The 21,715-nt window shown below is 43.2% G+C and overlaps 1 protein-coding gene across 1 annotated transcript in view; it reads left to right on the forward strand.

Moving 5' to 3' along the window:
- Positions 1–21,715, forward strand: part of PITPNC1 (phosphatidylinositol transfer protein cytoplasmic 1) — a 1,067,253-nt gene that overhangs the window by 1,026,620 nt on the left and 18,918 nt on the right. The window contains exon 8 of the mRNA XM_078654326.1: positions 652–715. Coding sequence (XP_078510452.1) covers positions 652–715 — 64 coding nt within the window. The remainder of the gene's footprint in view (positions 1–651; positions 716–21,715) is intronic.

Below are 21,715 nucleotides of genomic sequence, written 5' to 3' on the forward strand. Positions count from 1 at the left end.
CTTCATTTCTTTGACGGTTACACCTCATTTCCACCAGGAACTGCTTGAAAATAGCTCTAAGCAGAAGAGCTGAAACATTAAAGTTCGCGATCGCGCTAAATGGAGGTGTATACCTAGAAACATGTGACCCAATTTGTTGCAGTTATATGTATCCAAATCTTCATCTCACTTTCTTTACCTTCTTTCTGCTTATTTTCCCTTGGCACCGGTGTTAACAAGGCAAAATATCACAGGATTCACAAAACAGATATTAGAATAACCTCTGGAAGTGCTGCTTCCAGTACCCCAGGGACGTGACCACTCCGGCACGCCCACCTTAATAAAGAACCTCCCAGAAGCTCCTTTCTTGTGTTGTGTGGGCAAAGTGGCGATGAGGGGCAAGAGCTCACAGAGCGATGAAGAAAGCCTCCATCCTAAAGGCTGTGCTCACCCACAGTGTGAACAGATGTCCAGGACCTCCGTAGCTGCTGTGGTGTGGGTACACGCATGGCGATGAATGTTGTACTGAATCTGTAGTAAGGAGCTAAGTACGGTGAGAGGGTATTCAGAAGATTATCAATGCTGCATTATATACTTCTCTGATTGGTAAGGTGCATGCCTTCTGCTACTTAAGAATATTTATCAAAAGTTGTCTTTTTATTTCGGTTTTAGGTGGTTCGGGATATATTGCTGATTGGACACAGACAAGCCTTCGCTTGGGTGGACGAGTGGTATGGTAGGTGAACTTACTAAAGCTACGTTAATGGTTGCATAGAAATTAAATGGTATTCAGAAGAAAAACATCACAGTATCTTGTATCAATTCTAGTAGGTTATAAAAATGGTGTTCTCTAAAATAGCAGTTCTCAGCCCAAGAGCCTATGTGCAGCTCCTGTGATTACAAAAAAAGTACTACAAGTTCCTTTGAGGGAGGAATATCAGAGAGATTGGAAGTTAATATCATGGCACTTACCTTACATTAAGAGATGATAGTAGCATTAGCGTTTCAAAAGCAGGTGTCATTTTTGACCCGATCTATACATCCTCTCTAATACTGCGTTAATTTATCTGCTGCTGTTTGTTCTGGAACTGTAAGTGCAAAAGTGGTCCAGGCGCGCCGATGCTCTAGAGGTGCCCTCCATTGCATAGTAAGTATACCATGGGTTCTGGTGCAAGCAAGGGAAATGGCTGCATTGACTGCTGTTGTGGTAGTAAAGTATAGCATTGTCAGTGCTCTGGGCCCTCTGCCACAAGACCTTCGGCACTAATGGTGGGTACGCCCCTGGCTTCGAACCCTATTAGACCGGGTACTATAATCACTTTGGGTTATAAAATAAATAAAAATGTACAAAAGCAAACACATTACGGTATGGGAGAAGGGTCAAAATTAATACATTACATCAATCACGATTTAAGTTAGAAACATAAATACTTGGAATGACAATGTGTTGGAATTTTAAGATTTCAAAAACAGGGCCATTGGTAGAGCCACAGACATCTTTAAACAGGATTCGATAGAACAGCACTTTTCAAGCAGCAAGAAACGACCACTTACGGATCACAAGAACCCCCAGAGATTGTGGCCACACATATCATAATCAACTAAAATAATATCTGGCTAAGATCGCAGCTTAGCAACTCTGAGCAAGTCAATTAGCATAAAATCGAATCATGAGTGAACAAATAAAATGAAAAGTAATTACTTACTGCATCTCAAGAACAAAATTAATAATTGAGAGTGGAACAGAGAACAAACACATTAATGGGCAAAAAGATTATATATGCCCAGGTCCAAACTTCCTCCGCTAAGTGCAGCGCTAAACTCTACTGCCAGACTCATCACTGGCTCAAAAAGATACAACCACGTCACCCCAGATCTCAAATCCCTCAACTGGCTCCCTTATGAAGCAAGAATCCTGCTAAAAATTGCCTGCTTGGCGCATAAAGCCTTCCACCACAATAACCCTAACTATCTTGTCCAGAAGCTCAAACTCTCTGGCGGTTCCAGAGCATCCAGAAGTTCCTACACTTTTCTTCTGAACCCTCAGAGATTCTACAAGATCAAAACCTACAACCGTGCCTTCTCTGGGATTGCCCCAAGAATCTGGAAATCAGAACGAATCCCTCGATCATATCATTCATGAAAGAAGTCAAAGAACTCCTAATGAAAAATATTTCTTTCCTAGATCCCATGACCCTAGTCTCCTCAGTCGTTCACCTGACTACTTATCTCTGGCTACCTAATGTGCTGTGCCGTGCAGTACCGACTTTACCCCCCGCTTCTCAACACTGCCTGGTACTTGCAGTGGTCTGAACTATCATAACATGTTGTTATTAATGACAGAACTATGATATTCGGGTGTTAGTGAATTTGTAGTGAATGTGATATTACTGTTTTTACTACTCTGCTCTTTGTAATTCAGTATAGCGTTCTGATACCCGCAAGGCTTATGTTCGCGCTATTCAAAACTATTAAAATAAAATGTTTAGTAGCCACTTGTTAGAATTTTAGCATTTCTTCAAAGAAACACATTGTAGCCATATTGTAGAGATGTAAGTTACCTGGCTTTGTGAAGAACCAACTTGTTGCCTACAGAGATTGCAGGAAGCCAATGTCACAGATGCAAGAGACCCTATATACATACCACGGTTCCAAGGGCAACTCCTCTCTATTGGAAACATGACATACTTGGCCCAACATAATCTAATCATTGCAGGACTCTGTATTTCCCAGAGGTCACTCTGCATTAATTCAGTCTTGAGCGGAGTGGATAGGGAGCCTCCATGTGTGACACTAGTCAGGACACTGCTTTGGCCAGCATTACCACCAACAGCCGTAATAGAGGAAACCGTAGGTGAGAAGCCCGTCTGGTTTCTTAATTTTGGGCAGTAACATCAGATACACCCTGGTGATTTGATTTCTAATGTTACTTATGTTAGGCTATGAGTTCTCTACCGGTCATCGCCCTTGTTACTGATTTTAGGGCACTTGTAGCACAGGCGCTTCCCCAGCTTTACCTTCTCTGTGGTGACGCTTACAGCACTAGGTGGAATGTCCTTTGGTATGAAAGGAGTTATCGCAAGGATTAGAGCTGTCTGCTTTATCAAGATCTGAATAAATCATAGGAGGATCGTCCACGGTAAGTAGGACCACACTTTCTTCAGGAGACAGCCATCACAATGACAATTATTAAGTTAATGGGCATCAATAGATCATTCGGCTGTACAAGATATTTTCTTTTAGACAGGATCACAACAAACTCTAGCAAGATTTTCAAGCATCTCACGATGAGAAAAAATGTGTTTTGCCTTTGAGTCATACAGACTAACCAAGGAGGAAAGAAAACTATTAATGGCTTGCAAAGGCGCTGCTTGGAAAGGACAGTTGACGGGATTATGATCCAATGTAGAGTTTATATTCGCCGGTCTATCATTGCCCACAGTTCTGGACCAAACGTAGACATTAAACTTTCAAGGCCTTTGTGTGTGAAGTAGGTTAGTTACTCATCACAGCAGATGCCTGGGGATTGCCTTCCACCTTCCACATGGGAGTTGAAATTAGCAAGGAGATTTAATTTGAAGTGGCAGGCGCATGCTCCCTGGAATCGACCATTAAGCCCGGTTGCCTGACCAGGCAATATTGGTCTTTCTACTTGAGTCCCTTAGTGATTCTGCGTTTGAATCGTGACAATTGTGTTGCAAGTTGAGATGCACAGTGGCAACAGCTGAGCTGCTGACACGATTACATGGATTACAAGATGCGTTACCAGGATTAGGGCCAAAGACAACAAATAGATTGATCGATTTCATGGGGATCAAAGAACCTTCACCCACCTAATTCTTGGTACCACGCTCTTTAGCCATAGCAGATGGATTTAAAATATAGACTTTCTTAAGCGGAAGGGAGAACGTGTCACAGGGAGAAGCAAGGGTCAAAGCTGAGAACCACGAAGCCTAGGCTTTTGGAAACAAGTAAAGACTAGCTGAAGACGCTATTCTGTGGTGACCATCAATACTCCATGTTTTCTGCCATTTCAAGAGGATTGCTGAGATCAGAATCCACACTCGGACCATTATTTTTAGGTCTGTCGTTTCATCCAGCCCTCTTCATCCATTGATCTTTTATTGTGCCATTCACATTTTTTCTGCCCTCCACGGGATCCTGGGTGAGGCAGTGGGTCAACCCACTTCAGCCATTGGCTAACTTCACTGTGAGTGATGGCCTTCCACCTTTTCACAAAAAGCACATCTACACAAAGTAGTTCCCTTAAGTGCCAAGGGCTTCTATTTCAATGTGGGCTTTTTAAGACCAAAAACTATTTTTGCTCTTAACCAATGTTTTTGTTTTGCTAACACCATGACAAAATAAATATTGGCAAAACCAAAAGCCTGCGGCTAACGCCAGACCTATTTGCTTGGTCAATGGATGTTGATTTAGTTTTGACACATCACACACGTCTGCCCTGCTTGCCCTCCTTGATTAAGTGTAAAGGGGCCCTGCAGAAAATTTATTTTGCGAGGGGAGGAGGTGATTCAACGAGATGAGTAGTAAACTCAGCATACAAACTGGGAAATCGGCAATAATAGGTAAGTAAGTAAGCTTTTCTCCATTGCACTCTTGAGTGTGCCTTTGCTCGGCTGCCTCTTCATGGAGTACTACAGGCGTGAGACGTGGATGTGCGCCCCACTATCCAGATGAAGAAAAGCCTTACTGCATGTGTAACTTAGGACTAGGTGTAGCCACCTCGTTACTTTTTACTCATTTTACTGTGCCATCTCGTTTAGATCGTAATCTTCCAGATGAAAATCTGATTGTGTTCATTCGTGTTATGAATTAGCACTACATTAAAGCCACATGTTCACCTCGTTTGTAAAGTGACAAAGGTAGAGGAATATTATTACTTGTCCAGTGCTGCCATCGTGTGGCCATTAAATAAAAAGCAACACTTTGAGTATGAAATTTAGAAATAAAGCACATTATTTGTTTGTCTAAAGTTATATAAAATGTATGCTTATCTTTATCGCTTAGTGCAAATGCATTGACTTCTGTTCTTTCCAGCTACTTGTACAAAAACGGGTGAATACAGATGAAAAGGTTGCACGATCGCAGGTTATAAAACTGCAATCTTCAAATAGCCACCGTCCAAAAACATAACCAAGCTGAAGCTTGCGCTAAAGAATTGATGTAACCTATTTGTGTCAAACGTATATGCGTTCCTGTGTTATAGCGTCAAAAGCACATGAATTCTTGTTTGTTGAATTATTTTGAAGTTCTTAAGTTGCGAGACCGGTAGCTGCGAGCAGTTCTCCCTTGGTCCAATGTTGCGCATAGCACACTTTCAAGAATCTGGTTTGGCGAGAGTAGTAAGCAAACGGTTCCGATGAATTGGCGAGAGTACTGAGGCCTAAAGGCAAAATTAGATATTACTTAATTGCCTTGATGTGCTGTGAACTATTTCACAGAGGAAATTGCCAAATGGAGGTTAACTTTAAAAAAAAAGGACACGACCCTTCGCCCATGCAAGGTGGGATGTTTCATCATTGGTGTGGCTCCCCGCCAGCAACAGATATTGGCAGACAGGCTCATCAGGAGCTCTTAGGTATTTATTTTGTATCTCTTAATTTAGATTTCTTTTTTGGTGCAAGATACTTTTTGCTTACTGTGATTGCCAAAATTGTTTGCAGCTAGAATAGAAAATATGTTTTATTATATCTTGTCTTATGACTGCAAGATTAAAAACAAGTCCGGCTTATTAAGAACTTCCTTGCCTAGTGCAGGCTTTCCAACATGTTTCGGCCTATATGTCTGGCCCTTTGGGTTGAAGGCATTTTAAAAACCTTAACTGCTCCCTGCTTTCCCTTCTATCGCTCTTACCACTGATATTGTATATTAAAACTGAGGGCAACTTAAGGGGAAAAAAGGCCTGACCATGATTTTCCAAACGGCCTTGTCTGAATTCTTAATTTGGAACTGTGCCTAAACCCATACTGGAAGGTGGTGTCTGTGCCAGATACGCTGGAATGAGTATGTCCTATATTGGTCATCACCGTAGATGCTGCTCCCATGTGCTCTGATGGTGAATGCGCAGAATGAATAAAGAAAATCTTCATCAGACAATTTCTTCTATGAAATAGTTTGAGGCACATGAAATAAAATGTGGTAACACGTTCTTATACCTTATAGGCCTTAGTACTTTTGAGATTTGACTTTATATTTGGCAGTATGTGCTAAATGCCTGCCACTCCCACTGCCCCTCTATGTGCCTGCATTCGAAGGGACTGTGCCATCAAGGGCAAGCTGTTTAGGGCAGCACCCTCCATGAATCTGGCTAGAGTTTGTCACTTGTTGGACTGCAAAAAGGAGCCATGTGGCACTGTGGTGCCTATATAGTAGTGAGAGTATATGGAATGTTGCAGGCGTGGCCTTTTTTAGGGTAGGTTAAATTTGGCACTTGTAAAGTGTAACGTTCCCCCCCACTGGGTATCTTGGCGCTGGTTCAGATACAAAACTAACTACACACTTCTGTTGACATGGCAACCCACGATAATTAGGTTTATATAGAAGAGAGCAGATATGATTTTAGCAGTTTCCTAAATTTTTGATGATCACATTTCTGACACTTGTATACCTGCAAGGTGTTCCAAAAATACAGTTGGCGTAACTGAAAAATCACTTCCACCAGCTACCAAAAGGGACTTGCTGCACGGTCTTGGAGTTCTGCTGCGTTTGTACCAGTCAGTTAATCATGTGATGGAGAGGAGAGAGCAATGCCATAAATATTGCTTTGTGCAACAAGCTTATAGACTTAAACTGAATCTGTTTCTTCAGGAAGCTAATGAAAAATGACCAGAACCGATGGGTGCTCTTTGTTTCAGAATGAGAACTAGACTTGCTGCAAAATTCTGGATAAGGAGAAATTTATGAATCAAATTTTCGGGCAAATCTAGGTAGACAGAGTTACAGAAGGAGTTCGGTGGTGGATTTTGTTATTCCAATAAGACCGAAAGGACATCTGCCTCTGTTTCACCAGATGTAGTGGTTAAGATCTTTAACGAAATTGGTAGAAGAAATCTGGTTTGCTGCCAAAAAAAAATAGCTTTCCTTCCCAGTTAAATCATGTTATTTTCTGGATCAAGGGATATATTCATAGAACTCTACATCCAAAAATTAAGTGCTGGATATTGTTTTAGATGGAGGGTGCGGACTAGGAGCATTGTTTTTGCTACAACTAGCTACCCTCTGACCACAGAATTAAGAGAATGCCTTTTGCATTCACTTGTAGGAGCCAGGACACTCTCACTGACCTTGCAGGTGATCATGGATATCTATTTTAGCACTACCTTGTATGAGCTTCTCATCCAATAATAGTCTTATATTTTTATTTACGGACGACTTTTTAACGTTTTCTAAAGAGCAAGCAAGGACTCTCGGACATCTGAGAGCTGTACAAAGCTTAATACAGTATGCAACAATTCTCAAACTTGTGTGTTTCAGGAAGACATTCTGCCTCACAAGACATGATACACAAGCTTCTATGGAAAGATACTCCTTGTTAAGTTATTGGACAATCGTTCATACGGGTAGATCATCTAAACCATCCACGTAGTAGGAGTGCCCAAAGAAAACAACGTAATCATCGTTCCTAGTGGTGCAAAGATTTGAGGTAGTCTGCTCTAGCGGACAAATGTTTGACCCTCTGGATGGTGGAGTTTAAAAAAATGGAAGGCAAGATTTGTTTCTAGACTTGATGGAGGAATACATGGATTAGAGGGTAATGTTGATGGGGCAGAGGTATAGAATATAGGCTCAGTGAGCTTAATTTATGACATAGGATTTATAATTGCTTCATCCGAGATAGGGGAGGGTAGAGAGCTGAGGGCAGCACTAACTGAAGGCAGCAGCTACAACCAGACAGCACTTAAGTGTGCAGTGGGTTGGGTGGTATTGAGAACCATGCCTTAGGGTTCAATCCAGTCTAGAGCATAGATATGAATGGTCCTGTAACAAGTCCAAAACTAAGTAGGATGTATGTTCCTGTGTGTTCAGACTTGCCTGTTAGACATGCATAAGGGTACATAAAAACGACAGATGAATTGTAGTAGAAATGGACCTTGAATAAGAAATACTTGCCACCTCCACAGTCATTTCAGTCATGTAGAGCAAGACGGGCTGCAACAGTAACCTTAACGAAGAACGGTGACACCTCAGACTTGCTGAAAGAGCATAGGGACCCCCCCCCCCACCTTGGCCAACCTCATACTCCTGCATCAAAGGCGTAGCTCCTACAAAAGGCACAATAGGAGCTCCTAAGTAGACTTCTTTCAAAACCAACTAGACACTGCTTCTAGTAGGCCCAAGAAACTGTTCAAAATTATCAGAAACAAATCTTATTGCAGGAGCGACCTTGCATCTACTAACAACATAGTGCCCCCTGACTGTGAAACCTTTGTCTCCTTTTTCACTGAGAAAACATCGCAAATCACTAACAACATCCAGATCATACTCAATCTACTCCCGCACCAACACCCTTCCACAATGGATAATGAACCATGCCAATATAATAGCCCTTTTTCGCCCAAACATAATGCCTCCTGGTCTAGCTTCTAAACCCTCAATGGCATTGGCACTCTCCATCTTTTGACCTCCTTGAAATATTAAAACCACTTCACTGATCTCCTCCCCTCCAAACTCCTTAATGAGTTCATTCACGACCTACTCCCAGTATGCACCAGAATAATCGATGCCTCTCTCAGGCAAGGCTTCCTATCTCTCTGCCCCAAAATTGGTCAGGTTACCCCCATCCTAAAAAACCCCAACTCTGACCAGTCTGTCCCCAACAGCTATCATCCCATTTCCAACATCCCTACTCTGGCCAAACTCCTTGAGAAATGGGTACACTTGCAGCTCCACAATCACATTGAACAATTGCTGCTGCTCTACCACTGTCAATCCAACTTCCGTTCAGGTCATAGCACCAAAACCTCCATGGTCCACATTGTCGACTATGCCCTGCGCTCACGCGACCAAAATGAATCTTGCCTCCTTATCCTGCTGGATCTGTCTGCAGCCTTAGAAACCATCAACCATGCAACCCTTCTTGACCTTCTAGAACATAGGATGGGCTTCTCTGGCACCGTGCTAAAATGGGTCTCCTCCTGATTTTTTAACAAAACAGATTGCAGCGCTTCCTAATCTATCACACTCTTTCAGAGCGGTCTTTGCTATCGCTAGGCATCCCCCATGGTTCTATCTCCCCCATACACTGTTCAAATAAAATATGGAGCCCCTTACTGAAATCCTCAAACGATTTCACATCTTTTACCATATGTATGCTGACGACTCCCAACTCTACATGAGAATATCCTCCATCGATGATATCCACACCCTTAACATTGCCGTAACAAAAATGCAACAATGGCTAACTCGTAACCACCGCAAACTCAATGCCCTTAAAACTGAATTCCTTCTGATTACTCTACCCACTACCACCCCTAAAGTCAATGACCCGCACCCTCTTCTCTCCGCCTTGCATTGCACTCCACACATCGTCGACTCCACCAAATCCCTGGCTATAACACTAGACAAAGACCTCTCCATGTAAAAACACATTGGTACCATCACTAGAGGAGCTAACCATCAACTGCATATCCTTAGGAAATTAAAACTTTTCTTCCCCACAGCCGACCTCACAACTCTGACTCATGGACTTGTGCTCTCTAAACTTGACTACGGTAGTGCTATCCTTGTGGACCTCCCTAAAACCTCACTAGCGCCTCTGAAGGCTACCCATGTGCTGCAGCTACATCACCCGGACCTTCGTGCACTGAATATACCAGGGTGCATCTCAAAATCGCTCGCATGACCCACAAAGCTCTGCATCACAATACCCCCTCCCACCTGTTTTAAAACTGATCCTATTGGGCGGAAGTAGATCCTGAGCAGTACGAGCTTCTTCCTTCTCAAGTAACAAAAATTCAAGAAAAACCTACAATCGTTGCTTCTCTGGAATGGCCCCAAACATTTTTAGAACTTCACCCACGGAGATCAGGTGCAACCCATCCACATCCCTCTTCCGGAAAGGAGTAAAAATGTTTCTATCCAACAAATTCCTCTCTTAATGAGGACGCCACTGGTACCCCACACCCACACTCACCACATAACATGGCATCCCTATCTCGAAGGAAACTATGCCTCTCTCTCCCCACCCAGTAACTCCCTCTGTCTTCTACCTCAGAACCTAGCGTTCATATATTCTACTGTATATTGTGTTGCTTACATGGTGTATATTCTGTTATTGTATTATGTAACTTAAGTAATTGCTGCTATTTTGCCTACATATCCCAATGTGTATCGTTACTCGTGTTATTCGGTTACTCTGCAAAGAGCTCTGACACCTTCAGGTCATGTTTGCGCTATATAAAACTCTTCAAATAAATAAACATTGAAATCCGACCTAATATAAGCCTTTAGGTAAACTAAATAGGTTCTCTTCTTTACAGCAAGAATCTAAGGCTCTGTAATTATATCTCAGTGCAGCGCTGTGGAGGTTTGCAAATGACATTGCAGGTATTGTAACTCTCTTTAAACATCAAGGTCAGTAAGTCCACATCTCCCTGGATTATTGTGAGTGTCATCTCTTTTGCTAGTCCTTTTCTGCTTCTAATTAGTTCAATATTGCTGCTCTAATGCCTTTTTTTCAGTCAGTCATTCCAGATCCACTCTTGTCCAATCCCACAGGATACAGATGAGTGCAAGGTTTAGGGTGCAATTATAACAATGTTTTTACTGCTCTCAAGAGGACCTTAGTTGTCACTTGCTTCCTAGCCTGCGCTCCTACTTTTTACGTCTAAGACCCTGATTACGAGTCTGGCGGTCAGATGACTGCCAGACTCGCAGAGGCACAGCGGTGGTGGTCCAGCCGTCTCGGCACCAGCTATTACAACTAGGGCAGTCGGAGGCCATTGCTGCGGGGATGCCACCAGGGAACTGGCGGTGGCGCTGCCGTGTAGAGGCAGCAGTATGCTTGGCTGGACCGCTGAAGTCCAGCCAAGCATATGACGAGTTTCCCCTCCACCACAGTTTTCATGGCAGCCCCTCCTCCATGAAAACTGTGGCGGAGAGGAAACAAAGGGGGCCCTACAGGGCCCCCTGTTGGCCATGTGCACGAGGGTGTATGCAGGGGGGCACATGTGCCCCCCCCCCCGTGTGGATGCACACGAGTTACTGCACTGCATGGACTTTACTGTCCATGCCATGCAGGACCTGTTTTTGGCATTCCCATTGCTGTGCCCATTTACAGAGGCACTTCCGTGGGAACGCCCAAAACAGACCGGCAGACACTAGGAAACTTGTAATCTGGAAGGCGGCCCGACCACGAGTTATGCGGTGCTGGAGCAGACCACGGGTATGGTGGTCCTCTCCCGCACCCCCATACTCTTAATCAGGTCCTAAGTAACAATCTGAATCCATTTGGTCCCAATGTCTTTTGGAGGGACTACCTTAGCCCAAATAAAGGCATGAGGGAAGTGTCTGAATTCATTTTCAGACAATACATTCATAAGCATCAATATGGTATATGGGTGCATACCAATCCTCTTTTATTTTTGTATCACAAAGTTAACAATTCACCCAGGAAATTATTCTTTTTGTCTAAATTCCTGAGGTTTGTTCATTAATTAACCATAGGAAACCAATCACAGAACTGAGAAACTACACCCACTATTTCCGCAGCCTACGACTTGCAGCCATGCCCATCCCTAGCAAAAGAAAGGAAAAGACACCACACTGCTACTCTGTTACTCCACCCAACCTGGAAAACCAAATCCGCATAGTGCTTGTATTTAAAACTACTGTAGACAAGCCACATGTTCCATACCACTTTACAGCTAATAATCAAGCTGTCATCAGTGTCTGAGTAGAGTTGTATAAAAATTTTTTGTATTATTTCTCAGAAAATGGTTGTACCTACTATGAAAAGGATAACATATTGTGTATGCACTAATAACTGCTTAATGGAAGACTAACAATCCATCGTCCTCAAAATATTACACTAGCACCCTCAGTGAGCGGAAATTTCACACAACTTACAATAGTCTCTCTGTGTCATCTCTTAACAATAAATTGGGTTCCACATGGATTGGGATGACTAAAGCAATTTTGTTACAAGTCATCAGTGACTGTCACAAAGAAAGCCTATATTCCCTAAAAACAATAAGTCCCATGAAATGGATTACTCTTTTTACAAGTAAACCTTGCTCTTCTCACACCAACCATGTTTTTGTAATATCTTTTAAGTACATTACCTAACACCATTCTTAAAGCCATGCTGACCAGTGCTGGAAATCAGAAACCCGTGAATTTCTGAATTGCATTTATATTGATGTAGTGTTGTCTTTGCAGATCTGAACAATTTTTCTCTAAAAGAAGAAAGGTGGGATTTTTATACTATGAAACCTTTTAGATTAAATGGTTCTCTCCTGAATTTAAAGAACATTGCAATGTCCTCTCCATCTGTACTGTAACAAGTTAGTAATGTTAGATACTTGTAAGGCTTTGGAGACACTGTGATCTTGAGCCCAACAATCTATACCGCAGATAATTGACCAGTTTTTCATCTTGAGAACCTACGGCTTTCTCCCAGTTAAAGGACAGCTGAATCCGACCCTCCACCATCTTCAAATATGCAACAGGAGCAACACGAATTTAAATGTGATTAGCCTCAAAAGTCTCTGATCCCAAGAACAAGTGACCCTTGGGTGAGGGTTGCTGTGTAGAGAGCCTTCCAGATCCCACCCGTGAACTGTGATCTCTTAAATATTGTCAAGTGAGATTTCACATGCTTTACTGAATGCATACCAAATGAAGACTGAATTCTACCTCATTTTCAGAAGGTGCTCCGATTAGCAATTATCTTTATTGCAATAGAAATTAAATCTTTGGAGGAATAGATGGGCCGCCCATACAGAAATCCCTTTGAGTACTGTGGCAAGCAAATGTAGGTTTAACAGAAGCCACTTGTATTAAAGATGCTGGGCGCCTGTGACAACTCTGACAAAGTTACTTTGGTGGACTTTTATGGAAATATAAACATGCTAGAGGTCCAAGGACACCTATCAGTCATTAGATCATAACAAAATCAGAGCCTGAAACAAAGTTACTTTAAAAAGTCAAATTGGGCAAGCTATGGGAAACAGATCACCATTTAGAGCTCAGCTGTGATCGAGCTCTCAGGTAGTCCAAACATTCTGACCCCCCCCCTCCCCCCCCCCCCCCAAAAAGATAAACTGGTTTCTATGAGGATGTCCTGGCTTACAATTGGTAGATTGTCACTAGCAGCAAGGGCTTGCTTAGATACAGTGCATTTAATGTACGCACAACAACTAGTCATGACGAAATACATTTGAGAAATAAAGACCATAAACTCAAACCAAGTTAGTTAATAATATGACACTTAAACAAAAAATCACATACAAAAAAAATTAGATGTAGTTATCAAAGGTTCAAAAGAAAATAAAGAGACACTCATAGGAAAGTATTGGAAACTGCATTCAATGTTATCCCCGTGGAGTGAAAATAACTATCCAGTTTCACACAGTTATGTTTTTTTAATTTGTTTATTGGTTTTTTTTGCATTCATTCATCACGGCATTGGACTACAGTACATTAAAGCAAGGTGTTAATAAACATTCCTCGGGCAATTTAAGTACACTTATCTACCAGCTTACAGTTCGTTGTATGACGATTTTGTGACTATTCAGTCCGTGCCTATGTAAATGATGATGCCTCACCGTGATAGTACTGTATAGCCCATAGTAAAGAACCGTTGGGGGTAGGCTACACGTTTCCCTCAGCTTGTCAGTGACCCTGTGTCATGATCGGGTGTGGTGTGCCGCTCTGGGTGCACATGTCTGGATCGCTGTGTGTGAGGTTCCCAGTGTTGTCAAGTCCAATCGTACCTATATGCGTTCCCAATAACTCACTGGCAGGGTCTTCCGCCAGACTAACTTGCAAACTTTTCCAACTGTTGGAATTAACTATAGGGAAAGGAGGGGGGGAATTGTCCACTAAAGGTTAATGGGAGCATTCTCAGTTATGGCATTCATCCTGTGGCAGAATGTGGAGGTGCGTTAGTATACGTTCGGAGTAGGGTCGGGGATTGAAGCCTACGTGGTATTCCCTCTTATTGTCTGTGGATGGATTCTCTGTATGTCTGTGTGTCTACTACTCAGGGGTTACTCTGGAGTGGCTGTGTCGCTGATGGCCTCCTTGCGTCGGAATTGGTTGGAGGGGCCGGCCGGGTCTGAGACTGTGTGTCTGCGGGCGTCACTGGCGGGTTTGTTTCTTGCGTAAACATATGTAGCAGCTGTGCCCATTCTAAGGAGATAGGGTGTTTGCGAGTTCCCCTCAGCTCTTCGTCCCTGAGCGTCTTCCTCTGCCTTCCCCCACTTCGTAGCCCCTATCCAGGCTGCTTCCGGGGGCCCGGTGGGGGACCTCCAGTGCATGGCTATTCCCCGTTTCGCTAGTAGGATGGCTAGGGACATAAAGCGTCATTGCACTTTGTCGGTCTTCCGCCTGCGGAAGATCCCGAGAGCGCATGCCTCCCATGTGGACATACTTGTGATATTTGTTGTTTCCCTAAGTGCCGGTGGACCCTACCCCAGTAATCCTGAATAGTGGGGCAGTCCCAAAACATGTGTCTGAAGTCTGCCTCCGGGTGTGACAATGGGGCATGCAAAGTGTCTGTCTGGGAAGAATTAGTGGAGACGATATGGTGTGAGATAAGCTCTGTGAAGGATGTTGAACTGTATGTTCCGAAACCGCGCGTTTCTAGAAACCTTTTTGGGGTACTCCAAGGCGGCATGCCATTCTTTGTCATGCATCACCCGTCCTATGTCTGTTTCCCACTTCTGACGTAAGGGCTGAAGTGTGGGGAGGATCAGTTCCCGTTCGGCTTTATTGAGCCAAGTGACCAGATGGTACCCCACTCCCATGTGCAGGATAGTATGAATCACAGGGTGCGTTGGGGGTTCCCCTGTATTAGGGTTCCAGTACCGTCGGCTGGGAGATCGTATTGCTCAACCATCTGGGCATACGTCTTGAGTTGTCCCTCTTCGAACAAGGACTCCACTTCCGTGACTGCCAGGTCTGTCCATACTTGCAGGGCACCCACTGTGTAGAATGTTTCACCTCTGGGAAAGCCCACTAGCTGCAGCAAAGGCATGTACGAGGGCCTATTCTGAGACATTGGGTGTATTCTCATCATGCTGGTGCGAGCCACCGATACTTGTAATGGCCGGGTACGTACCGTTTAGTACCTGGCAACAATAGTCTATGGAGTACTGGCAGTGGCGTGGGGCCCCTCATTGTGACTGTCTCCGCTGTATGGCGCCCTGCAGTCCAATATGACAGCCATTGTAACTATGCCGCTAAAAAGTATGCCTCAAAGTCTGGTGCCCCTTCCCCCCTCTGTCGCGGGTAAGTATAGTGTTGATAACGCAACCCTGTGTCGATCTCCCCCCCCATATCAGTTCAGTAAGAAGACCGTCTAGTTCCTTAAAGAAGGAGCGTGGCGGAATTACTGGGCGGTTAGTGAAGTGATACAACATCCTGGGGACCATTATCATTTTCGCTATGGCCACTCGTCCTATAGGGGCCAGGGGCAGTGTTTTCCAGAACCCTATCGCTGAGCGTATCCCCGCTAATGCCTTACGATAGTTCCCTTCATACAAATCCTCCGGGGTGTGGAATAGCCGCACTGTCAGATATCTGGGTGCCTCCGCATTCCATGCGAGGGACTGAGATCCAATCTGCACTTCAAACGGGGCCAGTGGGTGCTCAGCGGGTATATTGTAGATTTTCCCCAGTTCACTTGCAAGCCTGATGCCTCCGCGAAGTCAGAAAGTGTCCTCCAGATAGATTTTAGATCTTTAGTGGCGTCGTGGACATAGGTTAATAAGTCGTCCGCATATAAGGACACGCAATGCACCGTGTCTGCCAGTGAGATTCCCCATTCCTCACCCTCCCGTCTCAGTCGAACCGCCAGGGCGAACAGGAGGGGAGACAGTGGGCATCCCTGCCTGGTTCTTCTTTCCACTGCAAACCCTGAGGAAATGTATTTGCCCAGCCGGACGAGAGTAGTGAGGTTGTGGTTGTGTTTCACATAGTTGAGAGTTTCTCCACTAGTTCTAGGAGCAGTGTTGCGTTACAGAGAAGTCCTCAAATCTTCTTGGTTTTATCCCCAGACCTCAGCCAACAGTTTCCAGTTGCAGAAGGCTCCCAGTTCCAATTTTACATACCCAGGAACATTTCCAGTTCATAATGATCCTCTTTAATTGTCCAAAGCAAGCAACAGCGTCCTCTGTTTCCCAACACCCTATAACACTCCGCCGCTGAAGCGAAGGTCAGTAGAGTCCTGTTGGTGAAATCAGCAGCGGCTGCTACGGGGCAGTAGTGGTGGGGCCAGGGGTTAAACAAATAAAGAAAAAGAATAAAAGCAATAAAAAATAAATAAACTTACCTACCGGCCACCGCTTCTCCTCTGTCCTCATCTTTATTCATCGACGCAGGAACAGGAAGCACCCAGGCTTCCAGACTCCCCTAGCCAAAAGCGACACTGCTGATAGCAGCATCGTAATTGGTCTGAGCGCCATGGTTCGGCTATCAGAAGGGGACTGGGACCCAGGGCATGTTCTCCACCGAGGCTGTGCAACACAGCCTGATGGAGAACATGCCAAGTGCACTTTGCAGTTTCGCCGGTCCAAGACGGCCGATCAAATCGTCTTGTTCAGAGAGTGCCCACCACTCCTCCCCCTGCTGCTACAGTCCTACAGTCCAGCCTGCCTCGCCCGTACAGACGAGCACTGAAAAATAAAATGATTATAACATGCTGTTATTATTTTATTTTTCCTGCGAGGCTGCGCTCTGCTGCCCTAGCGGAGGAGTCGCCCCTGGGTGAAATGCTCACTTCCAAGTGGTCAATTTCCAGGCAGGCGACAGCTTTCTTTGTCTCAGGACATTCTGCACCATCAAGCTACATGAACAGACAGGCTTTACTGGCAGACTCTGCACCTCTTTACCCCTTTAAGTCAGCAGAAGGCTGGGACTTTCAGCCTACCCATCAGGTAGGCAGACTGACTGTAATTCTTAAGTGCATTAGGCAGGAATGCATTTCACCCTCCTCTTTAAATCCAGGCAGAGTATTCCCTTTGATGGATCAAACAGTGCATCTGAAAGGGTAAGCCAGAACTAGGTAAAGCTCTCTCTTTACCCATTAGATCACCTATTTAAGTCCCTATGTGTCAAAGGAAGCTCCTCTAGTGAACCGAACCACCGTTGGGGCCATGGAGCTTTTAGTGCTGGGCTCAGTGAATCGAACAGGGCCTCAATTCTGAATAGAACATTTGCTACAGTGGAACATAGAAATGTACTACTTGGCAGCTTTATGACTTTACATGGGAGGCTCAGATTCTCTGCAAGAATGAAAGGGGTGCATTGCAGATATAAATGGGTGTGTTTGTGTGCTGACCTAGTAGAAGGTTTATAGGTACTAAGATTATAATTGCACTACTCCTCTTTTCATCCTAGATTACATACATTCTGATAATGTGGATTTGATAGCACCTTCCTATCACAAATGACAGATGTAACATCTAACTGTGTTTTACACCGTGGAAATATGTCCTGTGACCGATGAGGCAGAAAAACATCTTTTTGATTGTGTCTTCTCACCGACACCCCAAACAGGCACTCTGTATAAATTAAAAAATGGTATCCTTCTTTTAGCTTATGTTCTTCACTTATCACCGCCTATATTTTTCAAAATGAAAACAAGTTCCATATTTCTATAGCTAATTGAAAAAAAAAAGGTAGACTTGCTCAACTCCGTTTTGTGAATTTGAATAAACCATTTTTTAAACGTGTACTGTTAAATCCATTTTAGAATTTAAAGCAGAAGTCATTAAAGAAAGATCGGCCCATTGGGTCTGTGACACTTTTTGTTTTTTTGATCCACGGTCCCTTAAATTCCAATTACCCCTTAGTGCATACAATATTGACTGCAAGCAAATAACTTCTGTTGGATGGATTGAAATGTGTTACTAATGGTTGGTGAATAAAAGCTGAAACCGTGGTGCAATGCCAATCTAATCTCGTAATTATAAAGTACTAAAATAAATGTAATTGAATTGCAATACTGTATTTTATATCAATTATAGATGTTCTAATGCATATTTTTTACATTAACTCTGTTCTGAATGTTTGCTTTAAAACATGTTTTTTCTTTTTTCTTCCTAATACTGTGCCATTAACTAAAAAAACTTGCTTCCTGTTTATTAAACTTTTTCTTAGAAATCAGAATTTTCTTTGTTTAGAAAACTGCTTGCTTAGCTTCTCAGATACTAATAATTTTCAGCCTCTCATTCTGACTCCAGATACTTGGGAAGGAGACAATAGATGAAATAATTTTGTTTAATTTAAATAAATTTACAGTCATTTGAAACATGACCAAATTCTTCGACCTGTGACACACCAGATATACGCCCATTGTAGAGGGTTAATTAAAAATAACCACATAAAATTATAAAAATGTGGAATCGTTAATGTCTAATAGCACAAAACTGTGATAGTTGCAACGTCCTTTATTTCTGATAGCGGACATGGGGTGTTGGAAGGGTCAACATACCTAGAAATCCACTTCACTTCCTGTACGATATTACATCCTAGCTTATAAAATATTTCCTCTCTAGTATATATCAGGAGAGTATATACATCTAGCTTTATGATAAAGGAACTTTTGTCTGCAGAGAAGGTCACGTGACTGTCCTCTAAGCCTAATTACTGGTGCCTGCATAAAATGTCGGAGTTTTTTCAACCAGAGTAAGAATCTCGAATCAAGGGCAAAAACCTCCTGGATTGATTAAAACAATCACTCTGGAAGAGTCGCCCTGCCTCATAAACCGGTGCCAAAGGCATCCCCAGTTACATCAGACAAGAGAAAGAATCATTCCAACGTGGTTTTGTGAAACCAACTAAATGGCTCTAAAAGTCTATTCTGAGAAATCCTGCAAATGTTGATGCTGTGGAGATAGTTAGGAAGGTCAGGAACAATTAGCTTGCTGGCGTATCTGCTATTTCGGCATAGAGGTTTGCTCAGTGTAAAGGAGGGGTTGCCTCTGCCTCTGATTACATTGCACATTTGTAAATATCCCTTGCCGGAGCTGCGGCTCATAACCTCTAGGTCTGTGATTGTCTACCTCACTGAACAGTAAAGTCGAGCAAGGTTTTGAGGATTCTCACAATGATTTTCACATACAGTTCAGTTGACTGTAGATGTATATATTTGTTCCTCACTCTGAAAATCAATTAAGCCCTACTCACTCCACAAGCAAAATGGTGTTGTACAGGTGACTCCCCTTACTCTACCTCGAATGCCTAAACCAAAACCCAGTATTTTTAAAGTGCGAACTAATCACCCCTAAGGGTCTCAAGGCGCTAGGGTAATCGGGGAGATCAAGTGAGCTATTGCCTAGAGTCACACAATACTGAGCTGATCTTCCACCGGTACTGGGGATCGAACAGTGGGCCCCATGCTCTGGAGTCAGCGGCGCTGGCCGCTGAGCCACACCTCCCCTCTTAATATGTGAAGCATTGCTGTTGGACGATCACCATCTAGTGTTACTGCTCCCTTTTTTCCCAGACCTCATGTAGAAAATAAAGACTTTACTGCAAACTTCCATTTGTTGGCCAGCAATATGGTGGTGCATTCAATGCATCAACATTTTCACTGTGGAGAACTCTCTGTAAGTGTTCAATCAACTTTGCACACGTCCTGTCCTCGGCCTCTTGTGCTGCCATGAGTTTCACTCAGACATTTGAGGCTGGAGATGCAGACTATATTTATTTCCACCTTCTTCAGAAAGTTCACCACTCTTTCCAGCAAGGTGCACCAGGCACTCCTCTCACATGAGTGCTGTTTAGACCGCGGAGATGTTTGCTTCCTACTACAACTACTTGGGCTGATTCTACAGTTGACTAGCTTCAGTAGGCTAGCCAGAAACACAGGCTTCAAGCAGCCACTAGAAAGTCTGTTTTTTAATGTTGAAAATGAAATAAAAAGATACTTTCTCTTGTGCATCAATCTGGTTGACACAAGTAGGCTGTTTCTTGTTCAAAGCTGTAGTCTGTCCCCAGGCTTGAGAACTGAAGTTGCTTAGTTAGTGGGACCTCTAGGCAGATCAGGTCCATGAAGTAATGAGCTGTACTGCTGTTTGGGCTTAACGTTGATATGAATGTTGAGGATTCAGTGGCACTTTATTGAGACTCTAATAAGAGGTATATTGATAGTACTCCAGAGATTACGTCTGCGCATGAGCCACTAAGACCCAGCTTGGGTCAGTACCACTTTTCAAATCTCACTTAATATTTCATTTCTTCTTTTTTGCCAGTAGGCAAGCCAATGATGGAGTCTTGGTCTGTCGACTCAGACCGACTCCCTTCTAATATATTAGCGGGAACCACTTGGGTTTTGCCCACTATCCTAGCCTGGGGTCATTTTTGAAGGTGTATTAGAGCAGCCTTCCTCCTTGCATTACCTCTTAAGTAGTAGTTGTGGTGTGGCTTAAGAGGAAGGCTGGATTAATTTGAGTACTTTGGCTCAAACAAATATTAGAAATGTACTCCGATGTAGTTAAGGCTCGGGTCACATTTTACTCTTGAATGAGTGGTAAGTACAAAATCTACAGTATTTATTGTCTTCACCTCATTCCAAGTGATCTCCTAAACGCGCTTTAGAAGATCCATGCCTGTAGTAGTGCTTGCTATCCAACACTCCTTACCTTCTCTAGTTCACCTCAAAAAACCTGTAGACCTATCCCGCACACCCTTGTTCTGAGCCTTGCTTCCTTTTAATCTTGTGTAACCTTTCTGGCTGGCACGGACTAACTTTGAGTCACTCTCCTTAAAGCTGGTGGAATCCCTGTTTTTCACCGCCCTTTCAAGCCTCTTTCTAGAACACCACCCTACCCTGAAATGGCATTATAAGGTCTCCTTTTTAGTGACGGAAATGTCAAATTTTGAACTTTTTGCAGAGGATGACGTTCGGGATTTCGAGAAAAGTATGCATGAAAAGACCAACATTAAAGTGTGCAATCAACATTCCTCTACAGTGGGTGAAATAGACAGCCATGCCAAAGCAAGCGTATGTTCAGTTTTTGTAAATGTGTTTCCCTCCGCTCACGTCTGTCAGCGACATCTTTAATAGACCTTGTGTTGTTTCTGCTGAAGTCTGTGAAAATTGTTTAGGTGGAAAAAAGCGCCTCTATTTACACATTATGTGATTTTGTTTGATTTCTGTGAGCAAGCCCACCACTCTTGCTGTTGTAGAAGACCATACATAATATCTATGATTACCCCCTTGGACCCCTCGTGACTCCACCCTGAAAGGTCTACCACACAATACACAAATTTAGACTTCAATTGCACTGTAAGTTATATTCTGTATATTATATGTAACACAAACAATTAGACTTCAGTTGCACTGTAAGTTATATTGTCTATGTTTAATATTTATAGTGCCTGCGATATAGATTTTTTTAATGAATTAACATTGCCAGATTAACAGCATAATTTCCTATTTAACATTCATTTGCAGCGAAGAGATAAATTAAAATATCAGTGCGGTCTAAAATACAGTTTTCCACATATTTTAAAATGTCATGGTTTTGGAAATTCTGGGAAATGT

The sequence above is a fragment of the Lissotriton helveticus genome, chromosome 7 (assembly GCF_964261635.1).
Source record: "Lissotriton helveticus chromosome 7, aLisHel1.1, whole genome shotgun sequence".
Classification (NCBI taxonomy): Eukaryota; Metazoa; Chordata; class Amphibia; order Caudata; family Salamandridae; genus Lissotriton; species Lissotriton helveticus.